General features: G+C 41.8%; 1 protein-coding gene across 5 annotated transcripts in view; it reads left to right on the top strand.

Annotated features, from left to right (window-relative positions):
• Positions 1–23,220, top strand: part of SCLT1 (sodium channel and clathrin linker 1) — a 72,397-nt gene extending 49,177 nt beyond the window's left edge. For 3 of the 5 annotated variants that reach the window (XM_044429707.1, XM_044429706.1, XM_044429708.1), the window contains exons 21-22: positions 13,321–13,399; positions 19,826–20,207. In XM_044429707.1, coding sequence (XP_044285642.1) covers positions 13,321–13,399; positions 19,826–20,002 — 256 coding nt within the window. In that variant the 3' untranslated portion in view covers positions 20,003–20,207. Of the gene's footprint in view, positions 1–13,320; positions 13,400–19,825; positions 20,209–22,782 lie in introns of those variants that run through there. The other 2 variants (XM_044429709.1, XM_044429710.1) reach the window with 2 other exon arrangements.
• The last annotated feature ends 243 nt before the right edge of the window (positions 23,221–23,463 follow it).

Raw genomic sequence — 23,463 nt, 5'->3', positions numbered from 1 at the left:
TCGAAACTGTTTACAAGTGGACTCTGGTCTTCTGATTCAACTTAAGATGTAGCAGCATAACTAAGAATCCTGGCCTGCTTCTGGGGCTACACCCTCCCTACTTGCCTGCTATGACTGGAACATCGGTGTTCAAATGTAGTAGCTACAGTTATTAGAGTCTCCTTCAGTGGTGTTTAAATGAGTCATGGAGCATAATACAGCCCAGCCATAGGAGCTAAAATGGTAGCAAGAAATGTCTGCACTGGAATTGGAAGAAAGTATCAGATTCATTGAGCTTTTTGCTGTTTCAGTGTAAGTGCTTGGTTGTGAAACCTTGAAATTCGATTGGAACAAGAAATGCATTGTAGTTGTAAAATATTTGATCAGTTCAATCCTGTAACCATACCAGTTAGTTTAAAGGATGACTTAGAAGCTTATAAAATGCTACATGAAAGCATGGGAGAGAACTTCAAACTATGATCCCCAAGCTGCAAATATCAGATGTCCAAAATGGGCTTGAAATTGAACTTCAGGCCTCTGCACAATGGGTTAGTCACGTTATGAGATTACACCCCACCCCACCTTTGAAACAGATAATGATTGCAGAACAGTAAATATGCATGCAGTGCAATACAAGTAGCAAAGTTATTGCTGTACAGAAATTGTGTAGGAAAAATGTCATGTCCAAGATGACCCTATGGATTTTTACTTTAAAATATTATTCAGTTCTTCCCAAAGTGTTTGCAAACATTTATATCCTATTATCAGACTTACACATGTTCACATCAGACATTATACAGGCAGTCCCCCAGGTTACAAATGAGTTCCATTCCTGAGAAAACAGAAATTTGTCTTTAAGTTGAATTTGTATGTAAGTCATATCATGTATAGTTGGACCTTCCCATTTGCAGGGGTTGGGGGTGCAGGACCCTGTGAAAGTGGAAAAATACATAGATATCTCTGCACCCCCCTCCATCTGCCCAAACTCGGTAGAGTCTCCTCTGCAGCAAGAAAATGCCTGAGGGATTTCCCTCTCCAGATGGGTGGGGCAGGAAGGCATGCTTTGGAGGCCTTCTCTCTTTCCTCTTTCACTTCCTCTATAGTAATGATGATTTTTCACAGTAATTTTTAACAATTAATAGACTTTATCTGTAAGTATGGGTTGTTTGTAACTCAGATGTTCATAACTCCAGGACTGCTGTAGTAATCTGCAAGCATATGTGAAGATCTGCTGTAGCAGTGTTGGCAGATGCTGTCATATAACAAGAAAACTCCTGTGCATAACAGTTTGTAGAGACTTGATTTAGAGACTTGAACCAGGATCGTGCCCAGTCTTTGTGTTTCTGTGAAATATGTTTGCTAACTGGAGTATGATGCTATCTATATGGTAGCTTGTTACCCTTAAGAGAAGAGATAACGTTGAGGTTGAGTAATTCATTTTAATAATATGTTTTATACCTCCTTTTGAGGTCCTTTCTTGTTCTTCCAGTTTGCATTCCATTTTTTCTTTGAGTAGTTACTAATGCAAGCATGATTTATTATTCTGTAGTAACAGACGTAACGTAAACAGTCTCAAAGAAGAAATAAGCCTAATGGTTTTTGTTCCAGCTTACATATGTCATTGAAGTATCCATTACACTCATGTTTGCCATGATGTATCTTCATACTCCAGGCTGTTGCAGAGCCATATCCTGAATTCTAAATATTTAAATATGGCAGGACACGTTATTAAAGTTGCAATTACCTTTAGAATATACTCCCATGAAATACTGCTCTGTTTTTGCTTCTGCTTTAACAAGAAAATTGTCATTGAAAGTAAAGTTCTTAGCTTGTGAAAATCTGTTCCTCTTCTGGGTAGGAATGCAATCCTAGATGAGGTAGATCTTGATTCCAGAAGTGGAAACACTTAAGAAGAGGATAAGAACATAGGAGAGCCATGCTGTATCAGACCATGGTCCATCTAGTCCTGCACACTGTTCACATAAAGGCAAACCAGCTGCCCACAGGGTCCCTCAAGCAGGATGGGTACAGAGTTCTTCCTTCCTAGGCTCCTCAGCAACTAGTGTATGCAGGCCTGCCACCTCTCATAATTGAGGTAGCGCCTAGCCAGCAAGCCTAGTAGCAATTGATAGTCTTGTTCATGAATTTGGCCAGTCTCCTTTTAAAGCCGCCCAGCTGGTAGACATCACTGCTTCCTGTAGCCGTGAATTCCATAGTTTAAGTATGAAGAAGTACTTCCTTTTTTCTGCCATGAATCTCCCACCAATCAGCTTCATGGGATGATTCCAAGTACCAGTATTATAGAAGAGGGAGAAGATTATCTCCCTCTTTGCCTTCCCCACACCTTTCATAATTTTAAATGCCTCTATCTTATTTGCCTTTTTTCTAATCTGAACAATTCCAGTTAATAACCATTCTTCATAGGGGAGTTGCTCTAATCCCTTGATCATTTTAGTTGCCATCCTTGCACTTTCTCCAACTCACTAATGTCCGTTTTCAGGTAGAGGGACCAATATTCCAAGTGTGGGCACTCTAAAGGGGAGTACTATCTTGGCAGTTCTACTTTCAGTTTCTTTCCTAATTATGACTAACAGGGAGTTTGCTTTTTTTCCCCACAGCACTTCCAAACTGGGCTAACATTTCATCAAGATGTGCACCACAATTCCAATATTCCTTTCTTAAGCAGGCACTACTAGCTCAGATCCCATAGCTCATATTAGAAGTGGGAATGTTTTGCACCAGCATGCATTATTTTTAATGAACTGCATTTGCCATTTTGATGTCCATTTTTCCAGTTTGGAAGAATCCCTTTGGAGCTCCTCACAGTGCCTTCTGGTTTTAAACATCCTAAATAGTTTAAGTGTCATCAGTAAACTTGGCCACTTCATTACTTACTTCTAATTTCAGTTCATTTATGAATAGGTTGAAAAGCTTTGGTTCTGATACAGAACACTGTGGGAATCCACTAGTGACATCTCTCCACTGGGAGAAATTTCCATGTATTTCCACCCTCCATCTTCTCTTCTTTAACTAGTTAGTGACCCATAAGAGGACCCTTCCCCACTTTTATTTTACAACTGCTTAGTTTGCCCAGAAGCCTTTCAAGGGGAACTTTGTCAAAAGCCTTTTGAAAGCCCAAATAAACAATTCCTATTGGTTTGCCCTGTCTCCATGTTTATTGACAATGTCAAAGAATTCTAATAGGTTAGTGAAACAAGACTTCCCCTTGCAGAAGGCATGCCAATTTCTTTTTTCCAGCGGCATTTGTTCCTGTCTGCTTACTGATGTTTCTTTCCCTCCCTGGCATTTGCTGAAATTCTAGTTCCTTACAGTGCTTTTTACTACCGTATATATTAGTCTTGGGCTGGACATTTTGGTTTATGATTTGGACTTAGTTTAAACATGTCTCAGTCAATATAGTATCATGAATTTTCAAAAGGCTTTTGACCTGGCAAAGGAGCACTGGTAAGATTAGCTTTTGAATATAGGTCTGTGTGAGGACTGGACCTGCTTCTCCTCAAATGCAGCATTCCAGGGTGGTTAACTTGGACTATAAATCTGAACTAGAAGAAAAGGGAAAGGTCTGAATTCTTAGCTGAAATACCAAGAGCAGAAAACTCCAAGATAAGCCAAGTAGCTGGTGAGAACCAGATCAAGTCTTGTTCAGGGAAAGACACTGTTGAACAGGCAAGGCCTAAGAAGAAGGAATGCAATTTAATAAGATTCACTAGGTCAACAGAAGTGGCCAGTTGAGTAACATCTGGCATACCTGCCTTCTGGTCCACAAGCAGCGGGAACCTCTCTAAGGGTGAAGCAAATTGTTTGATAGGGAGGAGAGGAGATGAATTCAATTTGGAATCTACTTGTTGGCATGAGCAGTACCTTTTCTCTTTAATTAGCTGGCTCATTAACTTTAAGCTTGTCTTTTGCTAATGACCTCTGCAATGCTACCTTTGCATCACAAACCCAGGTTGGCTGGATCAATTTTACATGACTGTAGTTAGACATTTCTCTTCTTAATGTGCTTTTAAGGGAAGAGGAGGAGGTGGGGCATATCAGGACAGACTACATCTTAATGCCCGAGCCAGGTGCTACATTTGGTTACTATACTGAAGGCCAAAACATCAGCCTCTATTTGCAGCACATCCAAGTACATACCTTCCTAGAAGGCAGCAATGAGAGAAATGTACCAGATACCATCTCTGACAGATTTAAGTAAATGTAGAAATGGAAACCACCTCACTGGTCAAAATAAAACTAGCTGTAGCACAGACTGAGGCAGTAGGAACCCTGAAGAGCCAGTGCTGATGTATCACAACTCCTGGATGACCCATTAGCATTACATCTAAATCAATGAGCGAAATAGCTATAAATGTTAAGCCCACCACAGGCCTTCCACCGTTGGAGCAGTAAAATTGGGAAAAATATTTTTAGTCAGGCATCAATTTTTTTGAGTCCATACAGGATAGACAACTTGCTAAACAATTCTGCATATTATTTCTTGATGGCCACGTAGGGGGAATGCAAAAAGAGTATTGTAAAAGAGGGACAGAGAGAAGCCAAACCTATTCCCACTGGCCTTGAGTATTTGGAAGGAATTGCAGGGTCCTCAAACAAACCCAGTGGCAAGGTGAGCACAGTGTTGTCTAGACATTTGTTGAATATGCTTAGGAGGAAAAAGTTTACCTTGGAGATGTCTAGAAAATTTTCTCTCTTCTTTAGATTATCCACTATCCTTTCTAAAGGGAGAATTGGACCCCAGTGTGTCCAAAGAAGGGAAACAACAAATCTAAAGTAGTACCTGGACTATTGAGAGAGCTAGAGGCAGACCTTAGGTTTTTTAGGAGAAGCACCTTTTCCTAAAGTAGTTTCATAGGAGGCCATGAGCACCTGGCAAGACAAGAATTAAACTGTGTAGCTCCGACATGGATTTTCGGTGAGGCAGGATGACTACACCTATCCCTTGAATTTTTCTCTGTCCTACTGGCAATGTCTAGAATGGAAAGAATAGCAGCACACAGATGATGATTTTGTGAGACCTTGAACAAAAAGGAGAATACAAAGTGCCATCCTTAACTAAAAGTGCTAGTTCTGTGGGAATGGATGCCTACATAGATAGGTCCTTTTATTCTTACAAGCCTTGGAAGAGCCACAGGGCAAATGTGGCTTTAGGGCAAATGTGTTTTTTTGCCAAACTAAATTCAGGGTCTACCTTTTCCCTTTCAAGCAGTAGAGGAGAAGGAAGCTTAGAACTGGAATGACTTACTGTCTTATCATAGCCTTCAGAAGTGTTGGATTGCTACCTAGGTTCAAGGCTGCTATGGACAGTTGGGCAGTCACCTGAATAGCAGATGGGGGAATACTGGATATCTTGTTCTCAACAGAAGGTCACCTTGGAGACAGAGCATGGACAAGAAATTGCCTTCTTAATTTCCCTTCATGGAGACTGCAGTAAGGTGGGATACATGCTTGAAGCATAAGAAAATGTTGATCAATTGCACTTGTGAATGTTAAGATCAGATAATAATAATGTGAAGTAAAACAAGCAAAAACCCCAAAGATGAATGAAGTACCTGAACTTCTTCAATCTACTACCAAGGACTAGTTCAACCCATGGCACATTTAATTGAGTTAAATAGTGTTGCGATTGGGAAACATATGCCATACTGCTTGTGAACTGTCACCTTTCCTTGAATGGCTACAATAAATATGAATAAAATGGTGGGACATCTGATAAACTGGCTGTCACATCTGTTATGGTCTTTGAAACTTCTTAAACAAACATCATACAGATTTGTTTCAGTGTGTCTGATAGTCCATACTGTGACATCTGGAGATATCTACAGATTTAAGATCCTGTTTTCTAGTTTAATAGACATTATGGGCACTGTTTCCATTTTGAACAGGATGAAGCAATTATGTCCTTATTAAAAACTATCACTCTAACAACCTTTCATGAGGAAAGTCTTGTCACTTGGCAGTTACACTCTAAGACATTGATTTAAAAGATGGCTTGTTTTTGATGTTTACACATCTGTCTGGGAATATACAGTAAGCAGGAAGATTTGGAAGGAGGACTAGATGGGGGGGTACACAGATCAAGTCAGTGTGGTGTAGTGGTTAAGAGCATGGGATTGGGACTCAGACGATCTGGGTTCTAGTCCCTGCTCAGCCATGGAGCCAACTGGGTGACTTTGGGCCAGTCACAGACTCTCAGCCCAACCTACCTCACAGGGTTGTTGTTGTGGAGATAAGATGGAGGAGGAGAATGATGTAAGCTGCCTTGAGCCCTTTGTAGGAAAAAAGGCAGAATATAAATTGAAAAATAAATAAATAAAACAATTAACGGTAGTGCTAGGTTCCAGCCTTCCTTGCACCCATAATTTTGGTTGTTGTCCTCTCAACCTGCCTTGGGTTTCCCAATGCTGCTTTTAAATGCCATAGTCTAAAATATGAATTCCTTCATGCATGATAAACAGTTCATGAGGAGGCTGATCTGGCACGCATAACTAAGACCTGGGTTGGAAACATGGTGGAGTCTTTTTTTTTCCAGCTGTGCCCACTGAAGTAATTGGAACATCATCAGGATAGAAGTAGGCCAGAGAAGGGAACTTGCCGTGGTCTATAAGAATTAAATCTCTCTCTGTAGGTGTCTTGTTTGTCTGATTGCTGAAATGTTTGCATATTATCTTGGGTTAGTGGGGCAGATGGGCCCTGCTCTCTCAAAATTCATTCCCAGCCAGACAGTTCAGGTTTGAAATATGAAAGGAACAGGACAGAAGGGAAGGAGTTGGCCGGTGGTTCTGAAAAGTCTGGGTAAGCAAGCAAGATTAGTCAGATAGTGACTGAGAACCAAACCATCTTGGGCATGGGAGAAGGCACTGTAGAACAAGGGCAGTAGGGGAGTGAATTCCTGGATTCAATGAGGTGGTGCCCAGACAAACAGGCAGTCCAGTTATTAGCATCAGCCATTCCCAGAATAAGACCTGCAAACACTATGAACCACCCTGAAAGTGAAGATTCCAGGAAAAGAAAGGAAGGAAAGGCCCATTTCACTTTGGAATCAGCTCATCACATGGGCAGATGCTACTGCCACAGATTAGAAGGGATCATTACTTTGATTTATAGAACTTATTAACTCTCATAGAAAATGCACTGTATTACAACAAGCCCATTAAGCTCCAGTAAAAGTCTGTATTTTATAAGCTTTGATCTTCTGCAAAAGAAAAAAGGGAAAGAAACAGAATCACTGTCCATACCAATGGCACCTTTTCTTGAGGTGGTTCAGCATTTCATACACTCCATGACAACCATGAGACTGGCCAAACATGTCCAACAAAGGTAGCAGGACACATGCTAGACTTTTTTTTCAGCCAGGCATGAGAATGGTGTTCTGAAGGTAGGGGACTTTGATTTAGTTTCTTCATCACAATTAGGTCACCACTTGCTGACATTTAAACTGATGGCAGATTTCCCCCTCTGCATGCATTGATAACTTACATTGTCCACCTGTAGAAGCCAATGGCTTTACATGGCTTCCAGTGGTTCCAGAGGGTTTGGAGTGGGGTGGGGGGCTCCAGGTGATATAGTTGGCATTCCTGTTGAAGTTCTGATCTATCTGTGGAATACAGAGATGAGCCAGGCATTTGATACAGTGGCCCCTGCATGCCATCTCTGTAATAGAGCTTGTATAAGTTCATGGTATACCTGTAGCTGAAGAGTGATGTAGCAAAACATGAAATTGCTTAAATGCAGATGGGAAAAAATCCTGATACCATCAGGCCTTGGAATAATCAAGCACGCCAGCTCCGTTATCCTTTCAGTAGCTCTCTCTGTCATTTAAAGGCACCATTGATGGTAGAACCCAAGTCACAGTGTCCCTGTGTCATCCCAGTTAAATATATGGCTCTCTTTCTACACTTCATCCTCTCTGCAAGCACAAGTTGGTGTCCATGTTTGAAGAGCCATAGTGTGTTATGATATATGTTTCTTTAATTGTAGTATAAATTCCTTAGACATTGAAGTGTCATAAAACATGCAGTTTAAATTTGATTAGCCTTCTTTATAAATTATGGCAGTCTTTCTAGTTGTTAACACAGACAGAATTAAGTGGCCTGTTGCATTTTCTCCCTTTCCACCCCCACCCTTTTTGTCTCAGCGTTCCCAGCTCAAAATGTAAGGGGTGTGCCCAGATCATTTTTCTCTGGTTTGCAGCATATTTGTAACCTTGGTTTTTCTTGCTTCTCTATCATATCCAACATATTAACCCAGTAAGCTGCCATGGAACCAGCTGGCTCTCTTTAATGCCATTGACAGCTTACATAGATTATATAGTTCTTGGGAGTGTTTTTACATGGGGATGGAAATGACCTAGAAAAACAATTAGGAAACTGTGCCATTGAATCCAAATAACACAACAAAGGCAATCAAAGGCATTGATCTAATCTGGAAAGAATGAGACTGATATTCTGGCTAATAAGTGAGACCATATCGTACATTGAAATGTTCTAAAGTGACATTACTCTCCACTGAAATAAATCTGCGAAATTATTGGTCTGTTTGCTAGTGGGCATTGCAACTGTCCCCCTTCACACTTTTCTGTAACAGTATTTAGTTATTTATTCCTATGCCACCCAACAGCTGAAGCTCCCTGACTTTCACATCTACTGTATTCTTTCAGTGGCTATTGAAGTTTTAGGTGTTGGTACCTTACTAACATTGAATAACAGCACAGACCTTTGCTCATATCCATGGTGCTCAGGCACTTACTCAGGAGGAGCCTGTTGTACTTTTGTTTCTATTGCAATTGCACTAGGAAGGCAGCAACTCCGTATATACACCTACAAGCATATGGGTCCTGCTTAACTCACTGAAATACAGAAAGCCACAGAATTAACCACTATTATACCTGGGAAATAACTAGGTAAGGGAGGGCTGCCATTCAGCAAAGTCACTCAATAACCATAGCAGGGTTTTCACTGCTTTTGCATACAGTGACGATACAATACACACAACAAACGGCATGTAACTTTGACTATTGCTGTGATGGGACCATACATTTGCAATGCAGGGGAGGGGGATTTCCACATGCAAAATCATGTGCTCTACCAACAGTATAATAGAGAGATTGATGGAATAGTCACAGATTTTATTAAACAACATAGATAGTGGTGTGAGGACCAACCGTTCTGGGTTTGAGACTATCTGGTTTTGTGTGAGATGAGAGATAGGAGCTTTTTATTCCCTCGCTACACCTTGATACTGAGTATTTCTATACCTGTTACATGACCGTCTGTCATGTTCTGCTAGAATAAAAAGATGGCAATCCCCAACCAGCAGAGGCTTCCTATTTCTCAAGGCATTATTATTCTCAGCCGAGAAATGTCGAGCAGTGCAGAAAAAGCTACTCAAGGAAGGCTTTTTCAAAATTGCCCTCTTTTCAATGGAATTTTTGCCCTATATTAGGGTTAGGGGTGCACCAAGGTAGGATCAGGGTTAGAAAAATGAAGTGTTCTGGCATGATTTTGATGGTTGGAATGTGTTTAGAGCAGGCAGAAATGTTGAGCAGTGCAGAAAAAGCTACTCAATGAAGGCTTTTTCAAAATCACTTCATTTTTAATGATATTTTACCCCTATATTAGGGTTAGGGATGTGCACCTGGGTGGGGTTAGGGTTAGCGAAACGAGGTGTCCTGGAATGCTTTCGATGTTTGGAATGTGTTTAGAATGGGCAGAAATGTTGATCTGTGCAGAAAAAGCTACTCAAGGAAGACTTTTTCAAAACCACATCATTTTTAATGGTATTTTATCCCTATATTATGGTTAGGGGAGTCCACCAGGGTAGGATTAGGCCAGTGGTGATGAACCTATGGCATGCGTGCCACAGCAGGCACACAGAACATCTCTGTCAGCATGCACGCCAAGTCGCCCCAGCATCGCCCTAGCAGCTGAGCATTGGATAACAGCGCAGATAGGGGCCATGCACATGCTTGGAATGGAATAGCGGTGCCCGGCGATAACATCACAAGCCATGACTCATTAGCTACGATGAGTCTGAGCTTTTGCATGGTCATTCAGTGCTCTGCCAAGGATATATTTTTATGTATTATTGCACTGCATGTGAGGGTTTTTTTCTAACCTAAAACCTCAGTTTTCAGGTTTTATTATAGTGTTGGCACTTTGTGATAAAATAACTGGGTTTTGTGTTGCAGTTTGGGCACTTGGTCTCTAAGCGGTTCACCATTACTGGTCTACTAGGACAGAGAAATTCCTCCTTCCTTCACAGCCAGAATTGGCCTCAATAATAGTGATTGAAGCCAAAGTAGATCCTTACTTGAAAAATAGGCAAGATTGCTAACTCAAAGGATTGAGTAGCAATCCTATTCTTGTTCATCTGGTGTAATTTGTGCCATTTTTTTTTCAAATGTTGTCTTCGGACTGTATGACATATTATTTTCAAGGCTTAGGATACTTAAAACAAACAGATAAGGCTAAGATGAAATACCCATTAAAGTATATATAGTAGAATAGCCCAAGGCATTAAAACAAGGTCTTACCAAGCTTCCAGGCTCAGTTTTAACAAGTCTCCCAGGGAGTTCCTTGAAGTGTCTTAAGATCTCCATAATGCTGATTCAGAGTATGCTAATTATGCACACTCCTAATGCTGGAAAATGACCTCTGTGCCTTTTATTTATTAAAATCCTTTCACTTCAGTAAAAAGGAACGCTCATGTTGGGAATTGCTTTGAAAGCTAATTGGCTGAAAAGTAGGCTATAAAAGCTGAAAATAAATGAAAATGGGTCACTAAATTTTTCTGTGTTCTCTTCAAATACTTCCAGATATCTTCAGTGGCAGCATTGCTTGAATAATAAGCTGTGACCTCACAGTCTAATTTATTCCTGAAAACTGTACTGACCAGTCAGTGATGAATTTAGAATTTGTTAACCTACTGCACAGAGATGTGATATAAGTTAAATGAACAATTTGGAGCACATTTACTTGGAAGGTTCATCAAAATCAAGTGATTTAAAATGGCAACTGTATACACACTTAAATAGAAAAAAAGTTTATTCTCAACATGCCTGCTTAGAATGTTGGGAGTTGTAGGCCTTTTTGTCTGTCTAAACATAGAGAGGAATTTACCATTTTGTTTGAAATCTGTAGTCTCACTGTTACTGTGACAATTAAATGAATTGTCTTAAGATCTCCATAATGCTGATTCATGAATTAAATGTAATTCATATATAAATCTAGGACTTAAGTATGTGCCTAGTTACAAACACACAACAGCTCAAGGTCAAGATACCAGCTACCTCTTTGCACACTGAAAAGCCTGTCATTTCCTCCTCTGGCTGCAGCTCCTTGTACAACATCCAGTGTGGTTCTACACAAGGTTCTCCATCTTCTGGTAGCAATAGGAAGGGGTACAGACATACCCTTAAGTAACACTTTGGATCCCCGAAATGAACACTTTTGAATAATAAAGTGTTTTAAATTTCAGTATTTAAATTTCAATAAAAATTGTGTTTTATTGGCTTTATTTTGAATCATGGCTGTGCCTTTGTATTTCTAAACATTTGCTTATACTAACCTAACATGCTTTTCTCAGACTGATCCTTGTGGAACAGTAGAGCTGTTCGTTAGGTATTAGCTAGAGCAGTGTTCTTTGACATACCATCTAGTCTATTAAATGCATTGCATTGCATTTGGGGGCCTCTGCATTCTCTTCTTCAATCCCACCACGTTATTTTTGGCTCATATTCTGTAATACTTGGCAGCTATAACTGTTTATTTTAAGATATTGATTAAAAATGTTAACAGGATGAGAAACAGCTGCAGGTAGTGGCAGTCTGCAAAATATATAATTACTAAGAATAACTGAAGCATATTACAGCATAACTCAACAGAAAAACATCTGGAATGTGCTGTATGTGTCACAGGAGAATTTAGCATTAAACACTTCCAACAGCTGGCAGATTTATTACCTCCTCTGCTTTAGTATTACATAGCTCACCTTTTGTTTTCATTGCAGAAGCATTGGTTAGTAGGCACTTGAGCAATTTTTGTATAAACCTTCCTTTACCTATTATAATTAGGAGAAAGTTTTGGAAAATACATTTAGAAGACAATTGATTATTAAATTCTTCAATTTTATACTGACTTTTTAAAAATACATATTCTTCGCTGTGGTGCTTTACAAACAGTCCAATCATAGGTATATTTACACAGAAGTAAATCCCTGGAGAATGTGTTTAGGATTGCAGCCTAATTTGACTATTCAAGATGCTTACTCGTGTAACTAAAAAAAAGTTTTTGCAATATCTAGTCTCAGTGATGTTAGTAAAATTACATTTAAGCATGCAAACACAAGGTATCCTTAGTAGCATCTTCAATAGTTTGTATGTTGACATGTTTGGTCTTCATATAGCTTAACCTGAATATAGAAATTGGAAGTGAGGGATTGCTAATGTTAAATAGAGCAATCCTAGGTGGAACTAGAAGGAGTTTTGCCAGCTCTCATTAGGCAGGGCAGGAGCTATGGGAGATAGTTCTGTGAGGCTCTCCACTTGTTGGATCTTTAATCTCCCCAGTGAAAGCTATAGGTGGGAAATTAGTTAGGCCTTTGTGGGCCTGTACCGATGCTAGATTTACACATACTGCAGTTTCCACAAGGATAAGGGAACCAGGATGCTCCCCTTGAGCCAGTGGAGAGGCACCCTAGCTCCGTCTTGACCTCTCTTTGTTATGCATCTGAGGGCTTTAGGACTGCTCTTAAAATCACTTAGGATGTCACTGTTTTGCAATTTTAAAAGAACCCATCCTCCAGGTATTATAATATCAGCAGGGTTGCAGTCCATTGAGTTTGCTGCTAAGTAACATGCTCAGTTTAGGATGCTACTTAGTCATAGGCTCTTGAATGCCTATTCCTCCTTTTTAGATTTAGGAGGTTCCAGTATAGCACCTCTGCACAAGTTTCCATAAGTGCAGTGCATGGAGACCATGAAAAGAAATACCTAGACTTTATGGTTGTTAATATTTGATAAAGTGTATTAATGGGGCTAGATTTCTAGTGTTATCATACAAAGTATGCCATTTTGTGAATGGATCCAAGATTGTAGATATTCGTTAAAAGTTTTGTTCCACATTGTGACTAAGCCATCATACTACTAGGAATTGACATTCTTGATGTCTTTATAGGTACCATCCTTCTTTATAATTCATAGGAAATAATTTTCAAAGGGTAGAGGGAAGACTATGCGATTCTCCCACATTCCTCTGGAAAGCGGTTAGTTCAACAGTACATTGATTTTTATGAATTACTTTCTTTGATCTTGTTTGATAGAAGCGAGCTGAATCGTCAAAAAATTCACACCCAGGAGTTAGTTTGTCAGCTGGAAAGAGCAAATGAAAAGGTTATTGAGGTAAGACAGTAAGCCTCATCTAAATGTTATACTTCAACAAAATGAAAATCTTGGAACACTCTTAGTTAAACCTTATTGATAAGGAATTATTAGTTTGCCTTTTTTGCTATGAAAGTTTTGGGAGTCATAGTCATTCACAATCAAAAAAGCCTGTCTTATTTCTGATCATGCATATTAGAAGTATGCTAGAAATAGTGATTAATTTGTTCCAATAAAAATGTTACAGATACTCATTCACAGCTAATTTTGTGCAGTAATTCAAAACCCCATTTCTCCCCAGTAGATAGCACTTTTTATGATATTTAGCTTGTATCTTTTTGTAATGACAGGCTCAGTTGTAACAAACTATTTTTAAATGCCCTCATTTGCCAGGATCTTTTTCCTGTTTCCTAGTTTGAGAGATAGACTTTGCCATATACATTTACTTGTGGCAATGTTTTAGTTTTTAGATTAAAAAGTCAATGTAAACCTGAAATGCATTTTCACTTGACCATCACTGTTGTTCTTCGTCGTGGCCTCTGTGCATCACACATATGGGTTCTGTGCCTGCGCAGTGCCTTTGGCTGGAAGATTGATAGCTAACGGTTTGGCGGGAAAACTCCGCTCCCCTCCCTGCTAGCAGTATAAATGGAGTGAAGTGTCCGCCATTTTCCAGTCTTTGTAACCGCCGTTCCTTGTGCCTCGTGCCGCTTCACTCTCGCTTAGATCGTTACTCGTATTCTCTTTGCTTCGAGTTCCTTTTCTCTTTTCCAAGTTAGTATTCCCTCATTTATATTGCTCTCTACTGTTCCAGTTAGTCTCTTCGTTTTTCTCTTTCTTCTTGTTCGTATAAACAAAAACCAAAAATATTATCTGTTCTCGCTATACTATCTTCTCTTTTTCTATTTTCCGCGATGGCGCAACGAGCGGCGTTCCGCAAGTGCGGAGAATTTGGCTCTAAGATGCCCGCTGCAGACCCATATGACCTGTGCCTCCTCTGTTTAGGGGAAGGTCACAGGACGGACAAATGCGGCCATTGCCTGGCCTTCTCTAAGCAGGCCAGGAAGAATAGGGAGAACTGCCTACGTAAGCTCCTGTGGGACCAAGCTCTTCTACAATCGGACCAGCTCGTGGCTAAGCCTGCTACAACCTCGGTTGCACCTGACCACTGTCCGTCTTCAGCTGATCTGCTGCAACATCCGGCCCCTTCCTCTGCTGCTCCGCCCTCACGCCCTTCAGGCGAAGGTGCTCCCACCATGGGCTATCAGCCTGTTTCCCCACACAAGAAACAGCGGGAAAAGAGGAAACACAGCGGCCTTGAGAAGCCATCTGTGCATAAGAAGGCCAAAAGAGATAAGGCCGAAAAACTGGCTAAAAAACTGAAGAAACCCGAGCATATGAAACATCGACACTCAGGTTCGGCGGCTTCCTCGGTCCCAACCGCAGTCGCAGTACTGACGCCCTTGGGCCCAACCATCCAGGCGGCAATGAGGGTTACTCCTCCAGTCTCTCCACACCGTATGGGATCTGAACTGCACCAGGATCCACCTCGCGGCTCGATTTCCGATGGCGAAATTCAAGACTCTCCACTGAGGGCCCGGTCCCTGACGCCTATGCTGCCTGTTCGGCTCGATACCGAGACTGGAATGTCCCCTCCAAGAAGCCGTAGAAGTCGGTCTTCCAACACCTGATCCGACGACTGGTACCATTCCTGGTATTCTTCCATGCCAAAATGGCCCGACTACCCATCCGTTGGATACTACCCAGCTGCTAGAGGTCAATCCCCTCCACCAACTTCTTGGGATCGTCCCCTTTCTACAGCCTCGAGAGACGCCCTGCAGGCACCGTCTAGGGAGAGCAGTAGATCGGAGTTGCCAGGAGATTCCTCCTCCAGCATCCCAGCTCCATATTGTGTGGACTCGGATGAGTCCGAGGTCGATTTGAGTTTGCCGGATGCTGCAGTCACCTCGCAAGGCCCTGCCTGCATCACCAGAAGAGCCGCACATCTCGTTTGCTGAACCAATGTCCAGACTGGTGAGGTCTCTGGAAATCGAGGCCAATCAACAGCCCGGTCCCAGCACCGATCATTTCTATGATGTAGTGTGGGGTGAGCAATCGATCTCCATCGCTTTACCGCTCATCACGACTCTCCAACAAGTGATGGCTCAACCATGAAACCTCCTGGCTCATCCTCAACTGACCTTGAGAAGATATGAAGCCATGTACCGGGTTTGGGAGGGGGACATTCTGTTCCTCCTCTGCCACCCCAAACCGAACTCGGTGGTGATGGAGTCTTCTCAAGGCTGGGAGGCATGGGGTCACACAGTGCCCCGCAACAAAGAGGGGAGGAAGATTGACTCCCTTGCGCGTCGAGTCTATGCGGCTTTGGGACTCAGCCTAAGAATATCTAACTATGAGGCGACTTTGGCGTGTTATCAATACTTTATAATGCAGCGCCTGGACAACATCATCGCTGCTCTCCCAGATAACCAAGGCGACCTGGCGCTGGTATTCGTAAAGGAGGACATGCAGGTCGCGGTGCAACAGCTCTCCACAGCTAGACAGCATGTGGACACGGACTCGAGGGTTCTCGTTGGCACCATCTCTCTCCGGAGACACGCCTGGTTGTGTAACTGCAACTTTCCGGAGGAGATGAAGAAGAGGATCAAGGAGATGCCCTTTGACGAGTCTGGCCTCTTCAACACAAAGACCAACCACAAGTTGAAGAAGATCCACGAGTCGAGGATGACGGCCCGGCGTATGGAGTTGCAACCTCAGCCTCGACGTAAGCTGTCGTGGACCCGTCCATAATATTGACAACAGTATCCACCCCGACAACAGCCACAGCATCGTCAACAGCGCTGCAGGCAACAACCGCCACAGCGATTCCAGCAAAGCCGCTGCTGCTTTGATGGAGACAAACACCAGCGCTGATGGGACGGGCAAACCTTTCCTCTCCTTCCAACCCCACCCTTCCCCCTCTCATTTGGGGACCGGCTGAAAAGCCGACTCCCCGTTTGGGAGTCCATTACATCTGATCAGTGGGTGTTATCCATCATTCAGCACGGATATCGAATAGAATTCGACACGTTCCATCATCGAGTCCCATCCGGTTTACTCCATGCTCGCCAGTGTTGTTAGATGAGGTTTGCCAGCTCCTTTCTAAAGGAGCCATTCATCGCTTATCTTTATCAAAAGGACTTCACGGATTCTATTCTAGATATTTTACGGTCCCGAAACGGGATGGAGGTCTTTGACCAATATTGGACCTAAGAGCTCTTAATAAATTTATAACACCAAAGAAGTTTCGGATGACCACACTTCAAAATATCCTGCCATTGCTGAGGAGAGAGGACTGGTTCGCCTTACTGGACTTGAGGGATGCCTATTTTCATATTTCGATCCATCTACGTCATAGGCATTTCCTCCGTTTCGCGGTTGCTTCTGAAATCAACAAATTCACAGTGCTCCCGTTTGGACTGGCCACCTCCCCGAGGGTCTTCACGAAGTGTATGGCCCCTGTCTGTGCGTACCTTCGACTACGCGAAGTTCAGATACACCCTTACCTCAATGACTGGCTGTTGGTTTCCCAGACTAGAGAAGGACTTCGCTTCTCTGTAAATATGGCTTGTGACTTATTGCAGGACCTTGGACTCTGCATTAATCGTGAGAAATCTTCTCTTGTCCTTGCGCAGATGATCAACTTTATAGGAGCCCGGCTGGATTCTACGGTGGCGAAGGCCTTCCTCCCTCAAGACAGACAACACACTATCGCTCAACACATCTGCCGAATTCGACGAGACAGAACTGTTCCTGCCCAATCAAAGACTTTTGGGGCACATGGCAGCATCCATTGCTGTAGTTCCATATGCCAAACTTCAGCTTCGCCCCCTTCAACTGTTCTTCAACAGAATGTTCCGGCCACAGACGGATTTGACTCCCGTCCTCCGTCCTACAATCTCTACTATGGTGGATGGCATCAGAAAATTAGCCCAGCTATCGATGCAAATCTGGGAGCGGTGCATACAGAGAGATATTACCCTGATAGCAGTACATCTAGTGGGTACGAACAATGTGGAAGCAGATCTCTTAAGCAGAAACATGTCCAAGTTGCACGAATGGGAACTGGACTGTCAGACATGCAACAGGCTGTTCCAGCGATAGGGCTTCCCAGATAGAGACCTATTCACCACCCGACAAAACAGGGTGTGCGAGACTTTTTGCTCGAGAGCAGGAATCGTCCGGGGGTTGTCCGGGGATGCCTTTATAATCCCTTGGAATGATATGATGTTTTACGCTTTCCCCCCAATTCCCCTCATCATGAGAGTAATAGCAAAGTTAATTCACGACGGGACCGCAGGACTGCTGATAACTCCTTGGTGGCCACGCCAGCCATGGTTCTTGACACTTCTTTGCATTTCTCAAGAGGAATACCTTCAACTCCCTCCCATTCCTTATCTCATAACTCAGCAGGAGGGCACGATCCAGCACCCGGATCTAGCGTCGCTGAAACTGACAGCCTGGCGAATTAGATAGCAGTCAACATCGGCCCAGTACCGACGCCATCTGCAGTTCCTACTGATCCTATCCCTAGATCCGACACACCATTCCATGCTGTGAATCCATCTACCTCCTCTACATCCTTGGATCCGACGAATATTCTGTCGGCTTCGCGAGTTCTTCATCCGGACATCCAATATATTCTCGATTCTGCACTAAGGCCATCCACTCGAAAATCGTACATGGCGAAGTGGTGTAGATTCTCTAGTTTTGCTGAATCTCACTCGTTTTCACTGAACTCTGCATCCATAGATCATATCCTCCAGTTCCTTTTAGAACTCCACTGTTCTGGACTTAAACCATCCTCCATAAGAGTGTATATGGTGGCAATTTCCTATTACTGCGGTACAGTGCAGGGTTCTTCCATTTTTTCTCAACCATTGGTTAAGAGATTTCTTAAGGGACTCTGCAACCTCCATCCCAGTCAGACCGCTTACACCTACGTGGAGTCTTTCAGTGGTGTTACAGGCACTGACAAGACCTCCTTTCGAACCCTTGGCAACAATTGACTTACGTCTTGTTTCTTGGAAAACTGCTTTCCTTGTAGCAGTTATTTCAGCCTGGAGATCTAGCGAACTCTGTGCCTTCAGGGTAGACCCTCCATTTTTGAACTTTCACAAAGAGAAGGTAGTTCTGCGAATGGATCTGTCTTTTCTTCCAAAAGTGGCTACATCTTTTCACATGGACCAGGACATTATCTTGCCTGCCTTTTTCCCGTCTCCTTCTAATCCGATTGAGAGATCCCTGCATACTCTCGACGTCCGGCACTGTCTAGGCTTCTATAGATCGAGGACTGAGTCTATTCGACATTCCAATAGGCTCTTCGTTAAATACTCGGAACAAAATCAAGGTTTCCCAGTTACTCCTCAGAGACTGTCCAAATGGATAGTTCACACTATTACTCTGTTCTATCAGTTGGCCAAGATAGACTTAACTACAGTTCCCCGAGGTCATTCTACTAGAGCTGTAGCTGCTTCCTCAGCTTTTGCGTTAGGAGTTCCGATTGAGGATGTCTGCAGAGCTGCCACCTGGGCTACTCCATGTACTTTCGCTAGGCATTATAGACTAGATGTTCGTGCTAGACAGAGCTGCTCCTTTGGCAGAGCTGTTCTTTCAACTATTCTTCGTTGATGACACCTCCCTCCACCATTTCAGCTAAGCTTGTTATTCTACCCATATGTGTGATGCACAGAGGCCACAACGAAGAAAAGCAGGTTGCTTACCTGTAACTGATGTTCTTCAAGTGGCCATCTGTGCAGTCACACAACCCACCCACCGGCCCCGCTTGGTGTCATTGGGTGGCTCTATTCTTTCTTTGGTACCGACAATATTTTTCTGTTTAGCTGTAATTTATTTTTCTGTAGAGAGCAAACGTCCGGTCTATCAAAGACTGGAAAATGGCGGACAATCCGCTCCATATATATTGCTAGTGGGGAGGGGAGTTTTCCCGCCAAACCATTAGCTATCAATCTTCTGGCCAAAGGCACTGCGCAGGCACAGAACCCCTATGTGTGACTGCACAGATGGCCACTCGAAGAACATCAGTTACAGGTAAGCAACCTGCTTCTCTACCCATATGTGTGATGCACAGAGGCCACCTCTGGAAAACACTAACCATGCCCAGCCTCTACACATAGAAATTTAACACAAATTTAAAGCTTTCTTGATAATATAATTTTATAGAAATGAGTTGGGTCACCAGACTACAAAATCTGGATATTCTTGTTAAAGTTAGACACAATGCAATCTGTCTTGTCTTCCTTTGGTATTCGATAGTTCCTGCATATGCCATTGAATAGGTTTTTCTTTTTCAAACCTTGCTTTTTGCAATATCCATGATCAGATAACAGAATTGTACATTTATAAAGAGGTGTTTCATTTATATAGAGTGAAAAACTAATGAAGGAACAACAAGAAAAAGTCGACAGGCTTCAAAGGCGACTTAGCCAAGCAGAAGAGAGGGCAGCTACAGCATCTCAACAGGTATCTAAATATAAACCAGACAACACTCTTTGGTGTTGGCTGTACAATCAGCAATATTTTAAAATAACAAGAAAGTTTTAGTTCTTGAGTAGTTCTGGGATGTGGAAGAATGCACATTTGGGAAGCTCCTCTTCTTGATTGGCAGATAAGCAAGCAACATCAAAGCCAAGGGCTTCCACTTGATGCCCCAACCAAGCCTGTCTGGCAAACAGGCACCAAGTTTCTGGCATAGCTTATAGCTGAGTCCTTGCAGCAGCTTTTAAATTATACTTCAGAAATTTCTAATTAGTAGGAGTAAGCCCCATTTTCAGGCAGGGACTCAGGCCCTACTTGGTTGTGCTCCAGCCCCTTAAGTCTGAAGAAAGGACTGCTGCTTAGTAGGTGAGAGCATTCCTAAGGACAGTCTTCCATTCCTGGTACAGCTTCCTCAGCTTGGCTTCTCCTTGCATGCAGAGCAGGAAGGCAGCCAGTAGCAGACCAAACCTAGCTGGTGGGCATCATTCTTTCGGCTGTAATATTCCCACTACATGATTCCCTTCTTTTCATGAGGAGTTGGATTGATGTGTGGTAGGAAGCAACTGGATAGCACTTGAGGTAGGTCAAATGGGGCACAGTAGTGGCTTCTACTCCCTTTCAGCCACCCATCCCCTTCTCTCTCTGAGATCAGCATTAGTAACTCCCAGGAACTGAGGCATGTGTTAAAAGACATTCTCTTCATGAAAGACATTCATGTACAATTCATCCTCCCAACTCAAAATGAGATCTGCTCAGCAGCTTGTATAGAAGTAATTTAATATCTGACTAGTGAGTATAGAAAACTGCTTCTAAGGACTACACCTTGCAGTTGACAAATTGCAAAGACAGCTTTGCTGCATTTTTCCTCCAACTAAGTTTCACAGGTCCTTGCACAATTTCGACTTACAACCTGACTCCTGGAAGCATGCAGTGGATACTTACTGGGGCCTCTAAAATAATATTCAAGTCCTTCAAGCTTAAAATCTCATCCTGGAGCAACAGTAGTGATGTAAGGATTGAGATCTCTGTAGCATCTGTTGATCCTGTGAGCTATCTCCGCAAAGCTTTCCAAAACAGATGATTCCAGTTACCTGCAACTTTGGATACATTTGTAGAATTTCTTGTTTGATGCAGCATCCATAGTATGATTATCCTTTTAGTTTAATCTTATGGACAATGTCTTCAAGAATGGAACTTGTTTGGTCAGTGCTGTACATAAGCCTTAGCTGCTATCCCGAGATTCAGCAGGGAAAAATACTTTCATATATCCCCCACATATTCCTCATTCAATCCCAATATTAGCTTGCTCTGTATGTTTGGGGAGGCTTACTGTCCTGTGTAAAGCCCTCCTTGGAAGACAAATGGCAGTATGTAGCTGTGAAAGGAGCCCTCTATTTCCTCAGGGTTTTTGAACATCTAAATAGACTGTCCCACCCTGGAATCACTGAAGAAAGGAAAACCTGAACATAAATTTCCATTCTCAAGGATTCCAAGGTAAGGCAGTCTTCTCACCCAGTAAAGACCATTAAAGGTGTAAAAATTGGATCAGAGGCAGAAGCACAAACCAGTAGCCTCTGGTTTGTTATTTATTACATGTCTGAATCAGCATCCAGTGTAGAAGCTCAGAGTGGGATCTTCTAATATTCCATTGGCAGGTACAAGTTAGCATACTTATACTTGTTTTTCCTGCATTTTCATATATAGTTTTCACTCGTTAGAACTAAGGAAGGGGTTTTCTTCCAGACTCTGGGCTTGGTCTCTTAGATGAGGAAGGTCCTTCTCTTTGTAATTTCTTGAGGTCTTTCTACCAGTTAGGAGGAAGCACTTCCCAAATTTCTAGATTGAGAATGGAAAATTAAAGTAAGTTCAGATTTTCGTTTTTGGAGGGCAGAGGGATAGGAATAATTGGATCAAGGAACAAGCAGAAGTTTTAGGACCTATTAATGTTAAGGTATATAGGAATTATGAATAATGTAGAGGGCAATCACAGATGTTCCACACAACCTACTTCATAGGGTTGTTAGAGGAGAAAATGAGAGGAGAATTATATAAGCCACGCTGAATTCTTTAAAAGGAAAAAAGGTGGGATATAAATTTAATAAATAATCATAAAACAGGTATTTCAGCCTTTTTAGTTTGTTTCAAATCATAGATTTAGATTGCATCCAAACACTACAGCTTAAAACACAACATGGACATTGCCCTACCAATCACCTGTAGCAGAAAATTGTGCATTGTATTGTTTTCTCACATCTCCAAATGCTCACTTTTTTGGCAGCAGAAGCACAGTAGAAGTTTTCTCACTACATAGACATATACTAAATGAGTACCTCTTTATGATATCACTGTTGCCAAACAGTCAATTCATAGGCAATAGCTGTCACATAACTAATCACCGAAATCCATCACTAGAAATGTAAGGTACATGACAGATGAAAAATAAGAATGCAATGTTAGAATTTTTCCATCTACACCCTGATCACTGATGGAGGGCCCTACTCTATTCCAATTGTGGGATCAGATGCCCAACCAAGTAGATAGACGTCAATTTCCTCTGTTAACCTGAATGGCAAAATACTGGTCTGTGGGGAATTTCTGAATGTGCTTTGGTGTTACTGTGTTGCTGGCACTTACTGTGTGATTCCTCTACGTGCATTGATGATGGTGGTAATTTTCATGAGAAACTTTCTATTAAAAGCTCTCAGTCAAATTGAAACATTTTTATACCTTTAAGTAGATCACAGAATATTTTATCTTATCTCTACCTCAGGTTACACTGTAATCTTATTAGATAAGAATTCCTGCTAAAGAAACTAATTACTGTTTTGCTTTGTTTTTAATTACAGCTCAGTGCAATAACTATGAAAAGAAAAAAAGCTGCCTCCTTGGTGGAGCTGGAAAATATTTTAAAGTAATGTATTGTTCTTTATACAGTATTGAGACATTAGCATCTGACATGCATGGTGCTGTGATATTTTGCAGAAATTCTGTGTTGCTTGAACACAGAGAAGTATTATAGTTTTGCATTCACATTAAGCACTAGACCAACAATTGGAAAAAATAATGTATTGAAGCAAAGTCAGAGGAAAGTATTTCGTCTCTTTCTCTGTGTATAAATAAAAATACCATGTACCATGTTCCACATTCATGCTCTTATAGTGAAAATCTTTCTATAAATTTTCACCAACTTAGAAAAAGTTAACTGCTGGATTAGAAACCTTAATTGTATGACTAATTCATCAAGTTATGTAATTTTCATTGACAATAAACCCATTTTTCAAATAGCAGTTGTTCATATGTTGTCCATATGTAGAACTGGGTATCTAGCAATGGCATGTTTATTAATAGGATACTTTTAACATTATAGCACATTTTTCCTTGGACATCAACTGTAATAGTCAAACACTGAGTCTTCTCTGTATAGTTCTGTTGCAGTTGCATGTAAGTCTTCCACTACACTAACTGCTACCTCAAAGCTGCTCTTTACAACATTTTGAGTATCACAATTTTATAAGTGGTCTAGCATG

This window comes from Varanus komodoensis, unplaced genomic scaffold, assembly GCF_004798865.1.
Source record: "Varanus komodoensis strain SLA01 unplaced genomic scaffold, ASM479886v1 scaffold2, whole genome shotgun sequence".
NCBI lineage: Eukaryota > Metazoa > Chordata > Lepidosauria > Squamata > Varanidae > Varanus > Varanus komodoensis.
Note: the sequence above shows the minus strand (reverse complement) of the source record. Positions and strands in the feature narration are given on the sequence as shown.